Source organism: Acartia tonsa, chromosome 10 (genome assembly GCF_053477335.1).
Source record: "Acartia tonsa isolate MP-2025a chromosome 10, ASM5347733v1, whole genome shotgun sequence".
NCBI classification, from domain to species: domain Eukaryota; kingdom Metazoa; phylum Arthropoda; class Copepoda; order Calanoida; family Acartiidae; genus Acartia; species Acartia tonsa.
In genome coordinates, this window is record NC_137269.1 from 857,973 (window position 1) to 878,630 (window position 20,658).

Consider the following 20,658-nt stretch of genomic DNA (forward strand, 5'->3'; position numbering starts at 1 on the left):
ACATTTTTTTATTTTTCCCCCTCCTTGCGGGAAAAACTAGAAAGGGGGGGGGGGAGAATAAAATGTTTTGTAGCAGGGGAAAAAATAAATCTTGTGCAAAATTACACCCCTGTACTTCAAAGGAATTGTTCTTCTAAACTTACTATTTTCCTAGGGGCTATTCATCAAATTCTGGGGCAAGCAATCGCGGCATGAATGGGGGCCTATACTCCTCCACATCACACTCCCCTCCTGGAGGCATGGTGGGGGGTGCAAGTGGGGGACTGAGGCTTATTGGGAGCCCGGGCAGAAGCACGGGAGCGTCCCTGGCCCAGCAGAGGTCGCTGCTCCCCAAGCCTGATGGAAATTTGTGTAACTACAGGTAGAGAATAGTTATAGAGTAGATTAGGTATACTATAAAATAATGTAATCAAGCTTAAATGTCGGAAGCTAGAGACCTTGGATATTGCTGGTCCAAATGGGTTTAATTTTTAGGGAAGCTTTATAAATGTTTATGGTGGTTTTAGTTTACTTTGCAGACCTCCCTCGCTAGTGGCTATGGACGAAGCAACTAATTTAAATAGGTATAGTTTCACAAGTATATTAAAATTATATATTTACATTAGTCTTACTACAAGCTATGTGTTCAAAACGTTTTTAATTCCAAATATTGTTGGCTTAATGTATCATGTAGCCAGACAAAAAACAAACAATTACAAAATTTTAGTCAGTTATTATTTAGAAGCTTAATATGGACTTATTTTCAATTCACGACTTGATCGAGATTCCATATCCTCCCTTTACATTCCTTCCATGAAACAAGGATGATAACATCAACAATAGCGAAGCTCTAAGATAAAAATTGATGGAATATTTTTCACATACATCGATAACAACCAAACTAGAATTAATATCTCCTTTTTTTAGTTCGTACCAATGTAACACAGATAGGCTGACTGGTTATGATTACTGCCTTAGACATATTCTCTGTGATAAGGTACGTTTTTATACCTCTAAAAAAGGCATATAGTTTTCCACCAATTATAAATAATCTTAATTATTTTTCATTGTTTTTATGGCCCTATTCACATCCGAAACAATGACTCAAACGTTTGTCTATGGCACTATACTATTACTATTGCTAAAAATATATCTTATTCCTCAGTTTCATAGGCTAAGGCTTCTCTAGTCAAAACGTGCTTAAACGTGAAGTTTTAGCTAACCCTAGTTGCTGTAAAAGAAAGTTTCTCGTCCTTCTCCATGACTACTTTTATGAGGTCCAAGTTCCATATAAAAGTATGACAATTTCTTCAACTTGAGAAATTATGCATTAAATATTTGTTTAGAATGCTCCATTCAAGCCTTGTGGTTACTGTACAGATGGGCAGACAGGACTCAAGTGTAGCAGACCCGCACCATGCTATAATAGGGGAGATAGGTACGTTCTTATGTTTGCTGGTAAAAATCCAAGCTTTTTTTTACATTTTTGTTTTATTTGAAAGTCTGTCCAGTTTAGATAGTACCGATTGTTGATTTAGTTATGTATGAAATGTCACATCGATTTCAAACTTAGCATGATGATTCCTGTAACATTTGGGTATAATTTAGTAAGCGTAACAACTCTAATTATTACTCGGGGGGGAGGGGGGAGTCGGTTCCATCCCTCCACTCTTCAATTGTATTTTTTTTCTAGGGGCGATTTCTTTTGGTAGGGTGTTGGTTCCCCCCCCCCCCCCAAAAAAAAAAAGTGATAAAACTTTCCAGGACCTATAATAATCTACGATTCTACATTGTAAAGTAGAACTGTAATTGTTCATCGGTTAGCGAGATCCTTCGGTACAGACATACAGAGAAACACACAGGGGTGTATATTCTACATGGGATCCCCTGCTCAGGGGGGGGGGGGGAATAAAAAATAAGTGGTTGGAGGGAAAAAAAATGTAAAAATTAAGAAAACTGAAAACATTTTTTTTATTTCCCCCCCCTCCTTGGTAAAAAAAACTTTTAAAAATGTGTGGTAGGAGGGATAAAATAAATAAAATATAGAGTTCTTTAAATATTTTTCCATTTTCCTCCTACTTGGCGAGAAAAAACTAGGGGGGGAAGAAAAATAAAAAAAAATTTAGCAGGGAAAAAAAAATAAATCTTGTGCAGAATATACACCCCTGGAAACACATATAGACATCCTGTTACTTTAATATATCAATAATGTTATCATATTCAGTTATTGTGCTCAGCATACAAAAGTTATCCTATCTGCCAGACAATCATCTTCCAAGAAAAGAAAATCAACATCAAATATTCTATTAGAACATTTATCTTCCTATAAGAAAACAAAGGTAAAATTTTCAGGGATTCGAAGGGATAAGACAATGACCGATATATTTATGTTCATCCCCAATAATGAATAACAAAATTACCCCTTCTTTAGATTAAAATAAGGGGGTTGAAACGTTTGGACTCTAAACTTTTTAATTAAACCAATCAAAATTCAATAAAAGTCTCCAAAGTCCCTGAATTTTTTTTCTTTCTAGTAGCGAAGTTACTTTATAATTTACTTTGTCTGTCCGTCAATCAGTAAATTAAATTTTGTCGGCTGCTACTCAACATATTTAGTTTATAATTTATTTGTTCTGTCCGTCCGTCAGTCGGTCATGCTTCAATAGACCCAAATATTTATTGTTCTTATAGATTTATTGATTCGTTAAAATCTTTAATCTTGTATTCAAACGCTTTTAAAGATTAAAACTTCTTCTGAATTCTTACTAAATTGATATATGATTTTCAGGTTGAGGATGGTGGCTCTAGTTCCGGTGACCTCAATATATTCCAGCAGAGACTCGATCCTGAAGCCGAAGGACTCGGTCTTGCCGCTCTGGAGGGTGATGGCATCCAGGTATCAGATATTTGACCATTTTAAAACAAGGATGACAACATCCATAAAAGCGAAGCTCAAGAAACCAGACGAACGAAAATTTACAAATACAATTTGATAAGAAACATTAATTGGAGGCATACTTACAGTTTATGACTATAACTTTATGCTTTACCGTCCTGGGAGTCAATATTTCAAAGGCGAATTGAATTAATATCAAGCTATCAAAAAAGCAGAAATATCCTTATGTTTATAATAGACATACAGACTTTCTGATGATAATATAGATATCTTTGCTACGCTTCCCAAATTGTACATAATTGTCACTAGAATCATTATGTCAAGTTTGAAATCGATAGGATTATTTTAAAATGCCGCTTAAGTCCCGCAGGGTAAGTCCAGCCCTTACAGGTTTATTTTTATTTAAAATAAAAGAGGAGGGGGTTCTGTGCTCGCTTGGCATTAACAAGGAAAGCACTAAATAATTTATATAATATATTTCAGTTGGAGAAAGATAATGTTCTCATTGGGGATACCTGGACCGGGGGTGAGGGAGAGAGCGAGGGTGAGAGTGTGGATAGCGAGGGAGAAGATAGTCTTCAGCTAGCGGGAGTTTATACAGTTGAGGAGGTAATTCAGGGAGATAGATAGTGTGGATAGTGAGGGAGATGGTGTGGATAGTGAGGGAGATAGTGTAGATACTGTGAAGGAGAGAGTGTTGACAGTGAGATAGATAGATGTTCAGCGATGTAGTGGCGGTATGCAGCTACGCGAGCGGTCAAAATACAGCAGATAAATGCGCAAGTCATAGCTTATATTTGATTTTTCTAAATGTATTACTTGAAAGTTTTAAAGGGGGGGGGGGGGTTAATGCAACCATCTCGTAATCAATGTATAAATGGCACTTAGAATTCGAATTTCGATCTTAAATTTTGCATGAGTAATCCTTGGTAGGTATATTTTCCCTAAATCGAACAAAAAGTTGGAAAAATAACGGCTAACAGCTGGCGGCTCAGCAGTTTATCCATTTTTTGGGCTATTTTCAATACAAATCATCACGAAACCTATCTCCACATAATACTATTTTCTGCTCCCAAAATGTTTTCAAACGGTTCTAGCCGGTAGTTGCTTGTACTAGAAAGCTAAAAATGTTGTTTTTGTATCATTTCACATGATTTAAAGCAAAAATATGTTTCAAAAGTTGATTCCTACCTAATTTATGACTGATTTGCCCTAAAAATAGCCAAAAAACGGCTAAACGTTTTTTTTATCGAAATTCGAATTCTAAGTGACATTTATACATTGATTACGAGATGGTTGTATTACCCCCCCCCCCCTTATATCGGATTTCTGATATTTATTTTATTACCTTCCTATAGAGAGTCTTTACTTATAGGTATATCTGAAAGCTTTAACTTAAAATGAAATAAAATGTGATTTGTTTGTGTGCGTGATAAGTCACGTGTCATTAATTTATCCGCGAAATAAAATCATTTTGCTGTTTAGGTGATGAGAATTTTGAAGGATAAACTTGTCAAATTACAAAAATTGTACATAGATCAATTCCAGGTTTGAAATTTCGAAATTATTTTATTTAGTCATTAAAAGATTTAATATTAAAGGCAAAGCTTTTCTTGAATTAAAGTCTATATGTCCATACTTGACGAAAAAGGGATAGCTCGTTAATCTAGACTTGTTAGAATTGTATTTTAAAGGGGGATGTGGAAAATAACCATTTGGGCAGGGGGGGGGGGTTTACTCGAGAACCCTTAGAGCTAGAGGGAGCTAATTTTGGATATAGGCTTCTATGGGGCCAAAGTTACTTTTAAAATTATCGTCGACCCCCCACGCCCTCCCAAAAATTTTTTTTTTTTTTTTGGGGGGGGTGGTGGATTATACTATAGGGTGTTTCACATAAACGACTTGAGATAAATGGAGCAAACCTTAGGATACAAGTTTTGTAGGCCTATATTTGATTTTAGAATTATCGTTGACCACCCACCCACCCCCAAACCCCTAATTGGGGGGGGGGGGGGCGGGTGGATTATACTATAGGGTGTTTCTCATAAACGACTTGAGATAAATGGAGCAAACCTTAGGATACAAGTATAGTAGGCCTATATTTGATTTTAGAATTATCAGTGACCACCCACCCACCCCCAAACCCCAAATTTTTGGGGGGGGGGGGCGGGTGGATTATACTATAGGGTGTTTCTCATAAACGACTTGAGATAAATGGAGCAAACCTTAGGATACAAGTTTTGTAGGCCTATATTTGATTTTAGAATTGATGACCACCCACCCACCCCCAACCCCCTAATTTAGGGGGGGCGGGTGGATTATACTATAGGGTGTTTCTCATAAACGACTTGAGATAAATGGAGCAAACCTTAGGATACAAGTTTTGTAGGCCTATATTTGATTTTAGAATTATCGGTGACCACCCACCCACCCCCAACCCCTAATTTGGGGGGGGGGGGGGTGGTGGATTATACTATAGGGTGAAAAAAATAACATGGTCTCAAATGATTCCAAATTGCCTAATTCGGCAAGAAATGCAATAAAAAAATTTTTTTGGTGGAGGCAGAAAACGGCGGCGGACGGCGGGAGCGGCGGTCCCGCCGCCGTTTTTTTTTAAAGATACCAATAGCTGGGGTAATTAGCACCCAAAATAAAACACTTAGAATATTAGGTATTAGATAAGGGGGGGGGGGGGAAATATAGTGACTCATCACACGACATACCAGCAATTTTATTTTGCGTGCTACTCCCTTAGTTTTAGAGATAATTGGATGAAATCTTTTGGGCTGGATCACTAATTAAATTACCCCAACTAATGGTATTGCTTGCAAGGGGAAAAATTTTTGAAAAAAATAACATGGTCTCAAATGATTCCAAATTGCCTAATTCAGCGAGAAATGCAATAAAATTTTTTTTTAGTGGCGGCGGAAAACGTCGGCGGGCGGCGGGAGCGGCGGTCCCGCCGTTTTTTTTTTAAAGATACCAATAGTTGGGGTAATTAGTGACCCAGCCCAAAAGATTTCATCCAATTATCTCTAAATCTAAGGGAGTAGCACCCAAAATAAAACACTTAGAATATTAGGTATTAGATAAGGGTGGGGGGGGGGGGGGGGGAAATGTGGTGACTCATCACATGACATACCAGCAATTTTATTTTGGGTGCTACTCCCTTAGTTTTAGAGATAATTGGATGAAATCTTTTGAGCTGGATCTCTAATTACCCAAACTAATGGTATTGCTTGCAAGGGTAAAAATTTTTGAAAAAAATTACATGTTCTCAAATTTCCGCCGCCACCAAAAAAAAATTTTTATTGCATTTCTCGCCGAATTAGGCAATTTGGAATCATTTGAGACCATGTTATTTTTTTCAAAAATTTTTCCCCTTGCAAGCAATACCAATAGTTGGGGTAATTAGTGATCCAGCCCAAAAGATTTCATCCAATTATCTCTAAAACTAAGGGAGTAGCACCCAAAATAAAACACTTAAAATATTAGGTATTAGATAAGGGGGGGGGGGGAAATGTGGTGACTTGTCACACGACAAACCAGCAATTTTATTTTGGGTGCTACTCCCTTAGTTTTAGAGATAATTGGATGAAATCTTTTGGGCTGGGTCACTAATTACCCCAACTATTGGTATCTTTAAAAAAAAAATTTGAAGAAAAAAAAACATGGTCTCAAATGACTTCAAATTGCCTAATTCGGCGAGAAATGCAATAAAAAATTTTTTTTTGGTGTCGGCGGGCGGCTGGAGCGGCGGTCCCGCCGCCGTTTTTTTTTTAAAGATACCAATAATTGGGGTAATTAGTGATCCAGCCCAAAAGATTTCATCCAATTATCTCTAAAACTAAGGGAGTAGCACCAAAAATAAAACACTTAGAATATTAGGTATTAGATAAGGGGGTGGGGGGGAAATGTGGTGACTCGTCACACGACATACCAGCAATTTTATTTTGGGTGCTACTCCCTTAGTTTTAGAGATAATTGGATGAAATCTTTTGGGCTGGGTCACTAATTACCCCAATTATTGGTATCTTTAAAAAAAAAAAAAATTTCAAATTGCCTAATTCGGCAAGAAATGCAATAAAATTTTTTTTTTGTGGCGGCGGAAAACGGAGGCGGGAGCGGCGGTCCTGCCGCCTTTTTTTTTAAAGATACCAATAGTTGGGGTAATTAGTGACCCATCCCAAAAGATTTCATCCAATTATCTCTAATTATAAGGGGGGGGGGGGGGAAATGTGGTGACTCGTCACACGACATACCAGCAATTTTATTTTGGGTGCTACTCCCTTAGTTTTAGAGATAATTGGATGAAATCTTTTGGGATGGGTCACCAATTACCCCAACTATTGGTATCTTTAAAAAAAACGGCGGCGGGACCGCCGCTCCCGCCGTCCGCCGCCGTTTTCCGCCGCCACCAAAAAAAATTTTTTTATTGCATTTCTCGCCGAATTAGGCAATTTGGAATCATTTGAGACCATGTTATTTTTTTCACCCTATAGTATAATCCACCCCCCCCCCCCCCAAATTAGGGGTTGGGGGTGGGTGGGTGGTCACTGATAATTCTAAAATCAAATATAGGCCTACAAAACTTGTATCCTAAGGTTTGCTCCATTTATTTCAAGACGTTTATGAGAAACACCCTATAGTATAATCCACCCCCCCCCCCCAAATTAGGGGTTTGGGGGTGGGTGGGTGGTCAGCAATTCTAAAATCAAATATAGGCCTACAAAACTTGTATCCTAAGGTTTGCTCCATTTATCTCAAGTCGTTTATGAGAAACACCCTATAGTATAATCCACACGCCCCCCCCCCAAAAAAAAAAAAAATTAGGGGTTTGGGGGTGGGTGGGTGGTCACTGATAATTCTAAAATCAAATATAGGCCTACAAAACTTGTATCCTAAGGTTTGCTCCATTTATCTCAAGTCGTTTATGAGAAACACCCTATAGTATAATCCACCCGCCCGCCCCCCCCCCCCCAAATTAGGGGTTTGGGGGTGGGTGGGTGGTCAACGATAATTCTAAAATCAAATATAGGCCTACAAAACTTGTATCCTAAGGTTTGCTCCATTTATCTCAAGTCGTTTATGAGAAACACCCTATAGTATAATCCACCCGCACCCCCCCCCCCCCCCCCCCCAAAAAAAAAAAAAATTTGGGGGAGGGGGGGGGGTGGGGGGTCGACGATAATTTTAAAAGTAACTTTGGCCCCATAGAAGCTTATATCCAAAATTAGCTCCCTCTTCTAGCTCTAAGGATTCTTGAGTAAACCCCCCCCCCCCCCCTCCCTGCCCAAATGGTTATTTTCCACATCCCCCTTTTATAGCTTTGCTCATGATTCATGTATTAGTAACGTACTATTTAAAAACGTGGCAATTCTATAATCGTTACCAAATAGGCCGTACGTCCATTTAAAACATACGTGAACTTTTTTAACTTTAATTTTCTTATGAAATAATTATCCTATTCTAATTATCTACAAGTGTTACCTAATGTCCGTTTGTTTTACCATCTGATTTTAAAGCTTCGTTTTATGGATTTTGACATCCTAAATTGATTTTTTACCAATTAACATGATCTTAATTTAGAGGCTAGTGTTTAAAATGAAAGAATCTCGACGAGAATATTTAGTGCAACTACGGCAAGAAAAAGAGGCGGGGCTAATCAATATTTCTGACCACCCTAATAGAGATATGGTAAGATATTTATAATAATAATAAAGAAGGAAAAGAGGCGGGGCTAATCAATATTTCTGACCAGCCTAATAGAGATATGGTAAGATATTTATAATAATAAACAAGAAAAAGAGGCGGGGCTAATCAATATTTCTGACCAACCTAATAGAGATATGGTAAGATATTTATAATAATAAACAAGGAAAAGAGGCGGGGCTAATCAATATTTTGGACCAACCTAAAAGAGATATGGTAAAATATTTATAAAAATAAACAAGGAAAAGAGGCGGGGCTAATCAATATTTCTGACCAGCCTAATAGAGATATGGTAAGAAACAGTGTTTTTTTTTTATGAGAACTTTTTTGAAAGCAATTTCACCCCACTTATAGTTATCAGAATTTAATGATTAATGGCTTATTTTCTTCGTTTTTTAAGGCAATTATTAGAACAACAAAAAAATATTTCAGTTTTTATTTAAAAAGTACAGTAAAATCTAAAATTCAAAACTTAGGTGTCAACATATAAAAATGGTTTTAGCGCATTTTTCTTATGCTCAAATAATCAACCTTTTGCAAGAATGGCTGCTTAACACTTCAAAGTTGAGATATAGAGCTAAAAATGTATACAGATACTATTAGGGACATTTACTAGAACTTTTCAAAGTTTGAAGGTCATATCTCAACCAGGGAGGGAGTACTGGCCCCCCTAAGTTGACTACAGAAAATCCATTTTTTAAAGAAAAATGCGCTAAAACCATTTTTATATGTTGACACCTAAGTTTTGAAATTTAGATTTTACTTACTGTACTTTTTAAATAAAAACTGAAATATTTTTTTGTTGTTCTATTAATTGCCTTAAAAAACAAAGAAAATAAGCCATTAATCATTAAATTCTGATAACTATAAGTGGGGTAAAATTGCTTTCAAAAACGTTCTCATAAAAAAAACACACTGTATTTATAATAATAAACAAGAAAAAGAGGCGGGGCTAATCAATATTTCTAACCAACCTAATAGAGATATGGTAATATATTTATAATAATAAACAAGGAAAAGAGGCGGGGCTAAACAATATTTCTGACCAGCCTAATAGAGATATGGTAAGATATTTATAATAATAAACAAGAAAAAGGGGCGGGGCTAATCAATATTTCTGACCACCCTAATAGAGATATGGTAAGATATTTATAATGATAAAGAAGAAAAAAAGGCGGTGCTAATCAATATTTCTGACCAGCCTAATAGAGATATGGTAAGATATTTATAATAATAAACAAGGAAAAGAGGCGGGGCTAATCAATATTTCTGACCAACCTAATAGAGATATGGTAAGATATTTATAATAATAAACAAGAAAAAGGGGCGGGGCTAATCAATATTTCTGACCACCCTAATAGAGATATGGTAAGATATTCATAATAAAAAACAAGAAAAAGAGGCGGGGCTAATCAATATTTCTGACCAGCCTAATAGAGATATGGTAAGATATTCATAATAATAAAGAAGAAAAAGAGGCGGGGCTAATCAATATTTCTGACCAGCCTAATAGAGATATGGTAAGATATTTATAATAATAAACAAGGAAAAGAGGCGGGGCTAATCAATATTTCTGACCAGCCTAATAGAGATATGGTAAGATATTTTTAATAATAAACAAGGAATAGAGGCGGGGCTAATCAATATTTCTGACCAGCCTAATAGAGATATGGTAAGATATTTTTAATAATAAACAAGGAATAGAGGCGGGACTAATCAATATTTCTGACCAGCCTAATAGAGATATGGTAAGATATTTATAATAATATTGGAAAAGAGGCGGGGCTAATCAATATTTCTGACCCACCTAATAGAGATATGGTAAGATATTTAAAATAATAAACAAGGAAAAGAGGCGGGGCTAATCAATATTTCTTACCAACCTAATAGAGATATTTAAGATATTTATAAAGATAAACAATAAAAAAGGGGCGGGGCTAATCAATATTTCTGACCAGCCTAATAGAGATATGGTAAGATATTCATAATAATTTACAAGAAAAAGAGGCGGGGCTCATAAATCTCTCTGACCAGCCTAATATATATATGGTAAGATATTCATAATAATAAAGAAGAAAAAGAGGCGGGGCTAATCAATATTTCTGACCAGCCTAATAGAGATATGGTAAGATATTTTTAATAATAAACAAGGAATAGAGGCGGGACTAATCAATATTTCTGACCAACCTAATAGAGATATGGTAAGATATTTATAATAATATTGGAAAAGAGGCGAGGCAAATCAATATTTCTGACCCACCTAATAGAGATATGGTAAGATATTTATAAAGATAAACAATAAAAAAAGAGGCGGGGCTAATCAATATTTCTAACCAGCCTAATAGAGATATGGTAGGTAAGATATTTAACTGTAAAGGAAGACCATATCGGTTCTGCGCGGCGGTTAGCGAGATTTTCTCCTTCGCTATAGACAAAATAAAACATACTACTTTGGATGATTGCTCTAGTAATACTATTTATTTATTTATTATATGTATAAACACATTTAATTTTTAACTATTTATTGGCGGAATACATATATAGATCATCAGTTCCAATTAAGATGTATAAAATAAGAGTTAAAAAGATATATGTCCATGCATTTTGAATCCTTTTTAAAGACTAAATGAAAAAGAAGTGTTAGAAAATTGTGCCCCCTGCGGGGTTTTTTTACTGCCTATATCCTCTTGGGGTTGGGGGGGGGGGGTAGATATACCACACTTTTCTGGGATCTTGCCAGATCAAGTATCAACTGTGGGGAATACTAAAGGATGACTCCATGCAAAATTTGAGCCGGATCCGGCCAAAACCGGCCGGGATTTTTATAAAAAACCGTTTTTTTCCGGTTTTTAGGGGGTATCTGTAAATCAAGCCCCCTCCTGGGTACGCCCCAATGATGATTTTTGCTTTAAGGTCTGATCTGAATTCCTCAACACTGGATATGACCCCTAGAGTTGAAAAAATGGTTAATTTCCGGTCTTTTGACCGGTTTCCGGCCATTTCCGGCCCCCCAAAAAAATTTAAAAAATAAAAATTTCATCTTAAATTAAAAAAAAAATGCTTTTAATTACATTTTTCATTAATAATTTTTCAAAAACCAAAAACCTTAGGTAATGAAGATAATTTTAGCAACTTAAAATGTGAAAAAAGGTTGAAAATTGACAAACTTGTGTCAATTTGAAAAATGTTGGTAAATCTTAAAAATTTGACGGATTTATACATGTACATTAGAATTTAGGTTGACTATGGTCTTTAAGACACGCCATATCCAATAAAATTGCAATGAGAAGGTCTAAATGTTTTTCTGAACCAAAATTCTACATACCCTGGCGGTTCCAGGGGATATATCATTAAGGCCGTACGGCTGGCCAGAAAGCTTTTAACAGGTGGCCGACTAAAAGCCAGATTTGATAGTTATCAACTGTAAAAAGTAGCGATTTTCGGTTTTTTTGCCAAAACTCATGCAGGGAGTTGTTTTTTGGGATTGACACACAAAAGCAAGTTTGTACAACTTTTTGAGGCGGACATTTCTTTACTTACGCATTATCCGCCACAGGTGAACCGTTTGGCCGTTATTTGCCGCCAAAATCGCGATTTTCGGCGATTTTGCCATTCACGAGGTTTTAACGACCATTTTTGAGGGGAAGGAGTCATCCAATCAATATAACTCTGAAATACTTTTCATTTGCAAATTAAATTTTTTTGTGCGTCCAACCGTTTTTGTTCCAGTTGAAATTTAAAAATTAGTACTTTTTAATTATAATTATTTTTTTCTTGTAATTTTAAAACTAATTAAACACTAATTGTTAGTACATCATAATTTTGATAATTAATTGCACATTTTAATCACTGATATTTACTACTTGGTAATTCTTAATTTATCTTTTAATTATCTGATTAATCTCTAATGATTATTACTTTGTAAATCTGAATACTTATTATTCATCTCTAGCAATTATTTATAAAATAAAAAGTAATAAAAATTACTATAATATATGTATTAGGTTAGGAAGTTCAATTGATAATCAAATAAAGTAATTTAGAATTGGTGATAGTTACTACATTATAAAAAAAAATTATAACAATATGAATAAGTATTGATCAATTAGTAATAGGATATTTTATATGATTAATAATGATAAAATCATAAATAATAAGTAATAAAAAGATAATGATAATTAATATGAGTTATTATTGATAGATTTAAAATAGGTTATGTAATATAATTTATTGATTGATTTGTAATAGGTTATATTATATGATAATTAATACTTATAATACTATAACTGAATAATAATAATAAGATAATCATAATTATTATGCATAAATATGGTAAGATAATATAATTCATAATTATAGTGTTATAATCAATAGTAAGATAATTTGGAGCCTGCGTCTTAAAAAAATATTTCACCCAAACTTGTTTCTTGTCGGGGGGAAATACATTTCGTGGGGTTGGTGTGATTAGTAATTGTTTTCCTTTTTTTAAAATTTCAACTGGAACAAAAACGGTTGGACGCACAAAAAAATTTACTTCACAAGAAATGTAGCAAATTTAATTTGCAAATAAAAAGTATTTCAGAGCTATCTTGATTGGATGACTACTTCCCCTCAAAAATGGTCGTTACAACCTCGTGAACGGCAAAATCGCCAAAAATTGCGATTTCGGCGACGAATAACGGTCAAACGGTCCGCCAGAGGTGAATGATACATAAGTAAAGAAATGTCCGCCTCAAAAAGTTGAACATTAATGAACAAGTGTCCTAAGTCGCTAAATCGGCTCCGTCATCCCCTAAAGGGGCAAAAAACCAAGATTTTTTGAAAAATCGTCAAAAATCGTGCCTTTGGCGGCGCATATCGGCCAAACGGTTCACCCGTGGCAGATAATGCGTATGTAAAAAAAAGTCTGCCCCAAAAAGTTGTACAAACTTGCTTTTGTGTGTCAATCCCAAAAAACAACTCCCTGCATGAGTTTTGGTCAAAAAAACCGAAAATCGCTACTTTTTACAGTTGATAACTATCAAATCTGGCTTTTAGTCGGCCACCTGTTAAAAGCTTTCTGGCCAGCCGTACGGCTTTAATGATATATCGCTGGAACCGCCAGGGTATGTAGAATTTTGGTTCAGAAAAACATTTAGACCTTCTCATTGCAATTTTATTGGATATGGCGTGTCTTAAAGACCATAGTCAACCTAAATTCTAATGTACATGTATAAATCCGTCAAATTTTTAAGATTTACCAACATTTTTCAAATTGACACAAGTTTGTCAATTTTCAACCTTTTTTCACATTTTAAGTTGCTAAAATTATCTTCATTACCTAAGGTTTTTGGTTTTTGAAAAATTATTAATGAAAAATGTAATTTAAAGCATTTTTTTTTTAATTTAAGATGAAATTTTTATTTTTTAAATTTTTTTTTGGGCCGAAAATGGCCAGAAACCGGTCAAAAGACCGGATTTTAACCATTTTTTCAACTCTAGGGGTCATATCCAGTGTTGAGGAATTCAGATCAGACCTTAAAGCAAAAATCATCATTGGGGCGTACCCAGGAGGGGGCTTGATTTACAGATACCCCCTACAAACCGGAAAAAACCGGTTTTTTTATAAAAATCCCGGCCGGTTTTGGCCGGATCCGGCTCAAATTTTGCATGGAGTCATCCTTTGGTATTCCCCACAGTTGATACTTGATCTGGCAAGATCCCAGAAAAGTGTGGTATATCTAGGGGGGGGGATTAGCATCTTTGTATAAAAAGGGGGAGGTGTTTAAAGGGAATCTTTAAATAGACAAAATTAGGTCATATTTATCATTTGCAGTTTTACAAATTAATACATATTATATAAAAAATTCTGCTTTGAATATGTTTCACGTCATGCACTTTGAAAGAAGGAACTTTTCTCTGTGTGTACACTTGCTGAAGATTTCATTTCTGGTGTTTAAAGTTTGTATGTCAGATTTGAAAGCTTTCATTATTTCGAAGCTTTCTGTCAGGCAAAGATTGCATTTTTTGGAGTTTTGATTGTAAGGGTTTGCTAGTTTTTCAATTGACCATTCAATTTTATAGTTTGTGTTTTTCTGTCTTTGTGTTTTGATGAAATCAGATAGCTTTGTGCAAGCTGTGTCTCGTGCGAAAGAGGTTTTGTGCCTACTATATCTTTGCTTGAAAGTTGCAGAGGTTAGGCCAATATATTGATGTTGGCTCTGGTCTGAATCTAGTGTCACAGTGGCTCTATAGACCATGTTCGAAGTTTTGCATTTACCATCCAATGGGCATGTTTGGGGTTGTCTACAGTTACATCCTTCAATTGTAGGTATTTTGGAATCGCCAAGGATGCGCTTATTGTGAGTAGAAATTATACTCTGCATGTTTGGCATTGTGCTGTAAGAAATCTTGATGGTGTTTCTATTGTAATACTTGTGTAGTTCTGAGCCTGGAGGAAAGTGCTTATCTACTAGTTTTAAAAACTCTTTGGCTATGTTTGTTTTAACTGCAGCGTTGTAGGGAATGGTGAACCAATTAACTTTTCTTTTGCGTTTTTTTCTCGCTGTGTTGGTTGTGTGTTGTGCTTGTTGTTTGTATTGTATGTTGTGCTTGTAGCCTGCAGTTTTCAAGGCCGTATTATACAGGTCCTTTTCTTCATTAAAAAGAGCTTCATTGCTAGACAGATCAGAAATGCGTTTTTCAATCATTAATGGTAATTGCTTAATTTCTTAGCTATTTGTGCTGCCTCCTTGTTTGTTTGATTGACTTTGTTATTGCTTGACTTTTTATAGTCTTTTGTTATGTTGTTTCTCAGGTGTGTTTTATATGTCTCAACAGGTATGCCATACATATTGGAAGTTTTATCTGTATTTATTTAGGAATATGAAAGATTAAAAGCAATGATGCATTATTTCTCCCCATCTGGTAGAGAAGCCCTGCTAGCCACCAAACATAGGTATGTCATTAAAGTATTAAAGAATGGAGGGGACACGAGTTTATGTAACTCTACTCACAGGGTGCCGACTTTCAATTGGGGCTTTTAATATCAGCTAATAGCGTCGTAAATATTACCGCAAAGAAATTGCATTTGATTTCTCGCCGAATTAGGCGATTTGGAATCATTTATGTAGATCCCAAAATAAATTTTAGGTATGTCGTGTTAAGATACGCCATAATCCCCCCCTCTTACGCTTTTTAAGATTTAATGTTTCTAAATGAACAAAACACTGGTTTTTTTTGGGGATCAATATAAAAATGTCATTTTTAGAGAGAAAAGATTGGCTTTATCAGGCACAAGTTCGAAACAATCCAGCTTTTGTCAACACACCCTCACCACCACAACTAAGGTTAGTTTGTATATAATATTGACTAGCGGCTGCGCCCCTAGCACTTATGAGCTCTGTATTTAGGAATAAGAAGAGAGTAGAAAAATGACTTATACCCACTCCAAGGCCTCAATGAAAAAAGTAAATAGACTAAAACCATCCTGGTACATATGTAAAGCTTCTCTATAATTAAATCAGTTCAGTTTTTATTGAAATCTTAAGCTTCACACAAAAAGAACCTTCTACTTTACATACGAGATTGTTTAGTCCTTTGACACTGTAGTGTACATAATTATTATTTGATCTGTCCTTAATATTTTATTCATATTCAATTTTTTTGTTTGTATATGAATATTTAATACCTGTATTATAACACTGTTATTATTTTTACTTGTTATGTGTGTCATAAAATAAATATCTAATAGGTATATGCTGTATATATAAGGGGGGGCGGGGGTAATGCAACAATCTCTTAATCAATGATTAAATGGCATTTAGAATCCGAATTTCGTTACGAAACTTAGCATGAGTAATCCCTGATAGGTCTATTTTCCCTGAATTGAACAAAAAGTTGGAAAAAGTAACGGCTGGCGGCTCAGCCATTTAGCAATTTTTTTGGCTATTTTCAGGGCAAATTCGTCACGAAACCTATCTCCACATAATACTCTTTGCCGCTCCAAAACGTTTTCAAAAGGTTCTAGCCGGTAGTTGCTGTTACTAGAAATAAAAAAATAGTTTTTAGAACAGGGGTGTATATTCTGCATGGGATCCCCGGCTCAGGGGGGGGGGGGGAATAAAAAATAAGTGGTTGGAGGGGAAAAAAATGTAAAAATTAAGAAAACTGAAAAAAAAATTTCCATTTCGCCCCCCTCCTTGGTTAAAAAAAACTAAAAAAATGTGTGGTAGGAGGGATAAAATAAATAAAATATAGAGTTCTTTAAATATTTTTCTATTTTCCCCCCTACTTTTTAAGAAAAATCTAGGGGGAAAAAAAAAAAAATTTTGTAGCAGTGGAAAAAAAATAAATCTTGTGCAGAATATACACCCCTGTTAGAATCATTTCACATGAAAATAGTATTGGACTAAAATAACGAATTCCCCCTTCCACACACATTACCCCATTTTCTTCCCTTCTGGATTAACGAACGGACAAATAAACTAGTTCCATGTTAGCAAGCTATCTAAATTTCTACAGTATCACCCAGATGCCGACTTATTTCCGTCCGATTGAAACCAGTTCTAACTTCTAAGCTATACTGAAAGAAATGGGCAGTGTCCGTCCAAGTGCCAAGAATAAATTCTTATAATAAAGTAACAGGAAACATTTAACGTGCCACTAGAGGTCTTTAAGGGGCGTAGCCGCTAGTAAAAAAAAAATAAGGGACTGTTAGTTTTTTTCTCTGCTATAATTGTTACGTAGGTTACACTGTGTTCAAGTTACCCCCTCCCCCTAATTTACAATTTATTTCATTATTAAGAGAGGGTGGAGGGGATCAATGCTCGATAGGCATTTTGAGGGGAAACACTAATAATATTTTTTTGATAACAACATAAATTATCTACAATTTATTTCAGTGCAATGGTCCGTGTGTACCAATGGCCAGGTACTGCCAGAAGCACATCCTGGAGGAGCAGGGTCAGGTGCTGTACCGTGCCTGTGGAGTTGTCACACCGGCTGACGGACCTTGTGAGACTCCAGTAACCGCCCTCTTTCCACACACTACCTGTATTTACCATACCAAAGTGCCATCTTTCGATTTCAGGTAAAAAAAACCTTTTCAACATTATACCTACAAAATTTATTTTTTTGCGGCGAAGCAACTTTTAGTACAATTTGATTTTCAGTAAGAGTGCACATAAAGGGAACTAGAGCAAGTGATTCTAAGCACCTTCCAGCATTGATCCATAGTATTTTTTTAATGAATATACTAGGTTTATGTTTAATATTTGGTTTATCAACTAAAAAGTTCGGGTTTACCGTGGTTTTATATAAAAAAAAACTTTAAAATGTAAATAGTTTTTTTGATGCTATATCATTAAATGCTTTGTTGAGTTCAAAGGACAAAATAAAATGACACGGCAAATGCTGTAAATTGCAAAAGTACTTTAATTAAACTGTTTACAATATTACAAGTTACCAACCCTTTTTCTAAATATACATTTTAAAAAAAAAATAATATACTTTTGTGTCAAAGCTTTAAAAAAACAGTTTAAACTCATCAAAACATTTGATGATATAGAATTAAAAGTTGCTTTAATTTCATAAGTTATTTTCATATAAAACCTTGGTGAAACCTAACTTTTAGCCGATAAACCAAAATTTAACAGAAACCTAGTATATTCACTAAAAAAATACTTTAACTCAATTCTGGAAGGTGCTTAGAATCACTTGCTCTCGTTGTAGATAGTTCCCTTTTATACGGCTAAAATCAATATAAGATGGTTATTTTGGACCTTCTTCTAAAAGCATAAAACTCCGCTTTTCAAGGAGATGGAGGACATTGGACAATAAATTAAACTGGCCCAAAATTTATGAAAATAATGCTGCTGTACCCTGGCTTTCAAACTTTTACAATAAATCTATATAATTGACATATGATGTTTGTTTATAATGATTTGGGGTGGATTATCTTTCGTTTACCTTTCCCCTTGGCTGGCTTACATCATAGTAAAAGCACTAGGTACTGCTTCAGAATAAAAAAGTAAAAGCACTACTACTTCAGAATAAAAAAAAATTAAGGAAAGATAATTGGGGTATGGTCACTTTCGTGGCATCGCCTCTTAAGGGGCGTTGCGTCGTATTTTCACAGTAGCATTTCCCCTATTTCTAGCACCTGCGAGGGGCTGTAACCCTAGTGGGCCAGTTGCCTAACACTTCGGGGCAATCACATAACCCAACTTAACCTAAAATAAACTATCAAAAGCTGCCGTGAAAATACGATGAAACCTGCTACTTCGTTTTCTTTCCATAATCACCAATTTTTTTCAGCGAGAAGACCGACAATATTGAAGACGGTCCTCCAAACAATGACGAAAATCTATCTACCACCAACAATACAGACATTCCTGCCAATGAATTGGATCAAGACCACATAAAGACTGAAATTAAAACTGAAAACGAGCCAAAAACAGAGGATTTATCATTATTTACTAGTCAAAATTATACTTCAAATAAAAATTTGATAAAATCTGAAAAACAAGATTCTGAGTTTGAAGTTACATCAGAAAATCCACTAAACCACAGTCAAAATAATCCTCTAAGTAACATAATCTCCGAAAAATCCCTAAAATCTACAGAAATTAAAGATCAACCCATGGAAATTACCAACTATAAATCAGCTGACCTTGCATCTAAAGATGTAAAAGAAGCAAAAGCTGCTGATGTAGATATCAACCAATCCATTACTAGTTCAAATAATAAAGATAATTTTGTCCAAGATACTCCTAAAAAAGTAGAATTTAGTGAACCAACTGCTAACCCTGTTTGTGATACATCTAAGGAGGACAAATCCTATCTAAATGAAAATATTATCGAGAGTGAAAAAGAAAAGCCTGCTATCAAAACTACTGAAACTGTAGAATCCATCTCTGATATTAAAGTGAAGGATCCAGAAAAGTGTTTCGATGAAGATATTAAAGCAACTGATACTAATGAATTTAGCAAGAAAGGTGATTGTATGGATGTTGAAAATACAACTGATCATGAAAATGTAGAAATCAATGACCATAATTCAGATAATAGTGAAAGTAGAGGCAAAAAAGAAACTGATATAAATGATCAAAAGAAGGAAATAGTTGATACTCAAAAAGAAACGGACAAAAGTATAGAAAAGGTAGAAGACAAAGGTTCTGAAAAAAATGATAAAGAAACATTAGATAATAAGTCAGATAATAATGAAGCACTGTCTATTTCTAAGCCAACTGATGAAAACCTTACGGATCCCCAAGAAAAAATATCCGAAAATGAAAAAGAGAAAGAAGAAATAGAAACAAAATTGTAATTAAAATATAAAATCTGCAGGTTCTACCTATGTAATATTGTACATTTTGTTAAAATAATATTTGTAATTTGTTATTAGTTCTTCAAAAGAAATAAAAGATGAAATTAAATTTCTTTTTGTCAATCCGGCTTTTATCATTTTTTTTATCAAAGCTACCTATTAATTTATGCGTACTTAGTTCCTTAAAGGGAATGGGTCTTTAGATTGTAAAAAATGCTAGTTTTATAAACACGTCCTTTTGTGCTTTGGCCTAAAAGTTGGCAACAATTAAAAATTTCATATGGTTGTATAAACTAAATTGACCGAAGAAGGGGTGATTTTGATAATCATAATTGTGTGTAATCTTTCCAAGGACGATTTACATTGTAAACAAGAATAACAACATTCAAAATAGTGAAGTCCTTAAATACAGATAATTTATGGAGTAGCTGTATAGGGGAAGGATGGACATTTAGAATTATATTATGTAGAGTAGCTTTGCTACTTATAAATATGGGATACATTAATCCTGTTCACGCCAAGCTACAATTGAATCAAGACAAAAGTAAGTGCCGAGCTCTGGGACCTATGTATAGTGAAAATAGACATAAAACCATGATGATAACGGGTAAAACCAAAATATTTCAGCGGGATCTTTTTGAGAAAATTAGATTTAAAAATTTCAAGTTTAATTTTCACCCCCTAAGAGTTGCCGCATAATCATGACTAGAAAAGCAGATTATTTATTTAAAATTTTGAACAACTTTGCTTTTATAATGTTTTT

At 34.9% G+C, this 20,658-nt stretch overlaps 1 protein-coding gene across 1 annotated transcript in view; it reads left to right on the forward strand.

The window, feature by feature from the left end:
- The window catches only part of dgt1 (KAT8 regulatory NSL complex subunit dim gamma-tubulin 1), a 20,302-nt gene extending 298 nt beyond the window's left edge, over positions 1-20,004 (forward strand). Inside the window, exons 2-13 of the mRNA XM_080174303.1 lie at positions 155-361; positions 907-976; positions 1,326-1,417; positions 2,204-2,318; positions 2,768-2,875; positions 3,359-3,484; positions 4,361-4,423; positions 8,465-8,572; positions 15,448-15,524; positions 15,837-15,915; positions 17,470-17,657; positions 18,884-20,004. Coding sequence (XP_080030429.1) covers positions 155-361; positions 907-976; positions 1,326-1,417; positions 2,204-2,318; positions 2,768-2,875; positions 3,359-3,484; positions 4,361-4,423; positions 8,465-8,572; positions 15,448-15,524; positions 15,837-15,915; positions 17,470-17,657; positions 18,884-19,895 — 2,245 coding nt within the window. The 3' untranslated portion in view covers positions 19,896-20,004. The remainder of the gene's footprint in view (positions 1-154; positions 362-906; positions 977-1,325; positions 1,418-2,203; positions 2,319-2,767; positions 2,876-3,358; positions 3,485-4,360; positions 4,424-8,464; positions 8,573-15,447; positions 15,525-15,836; positions 15,916-17,469; positions 17,658-18,883) is intronic.
- The last annotated feature ends 654 nt before the right edge of the window (positions 20,005-20,658 follow it).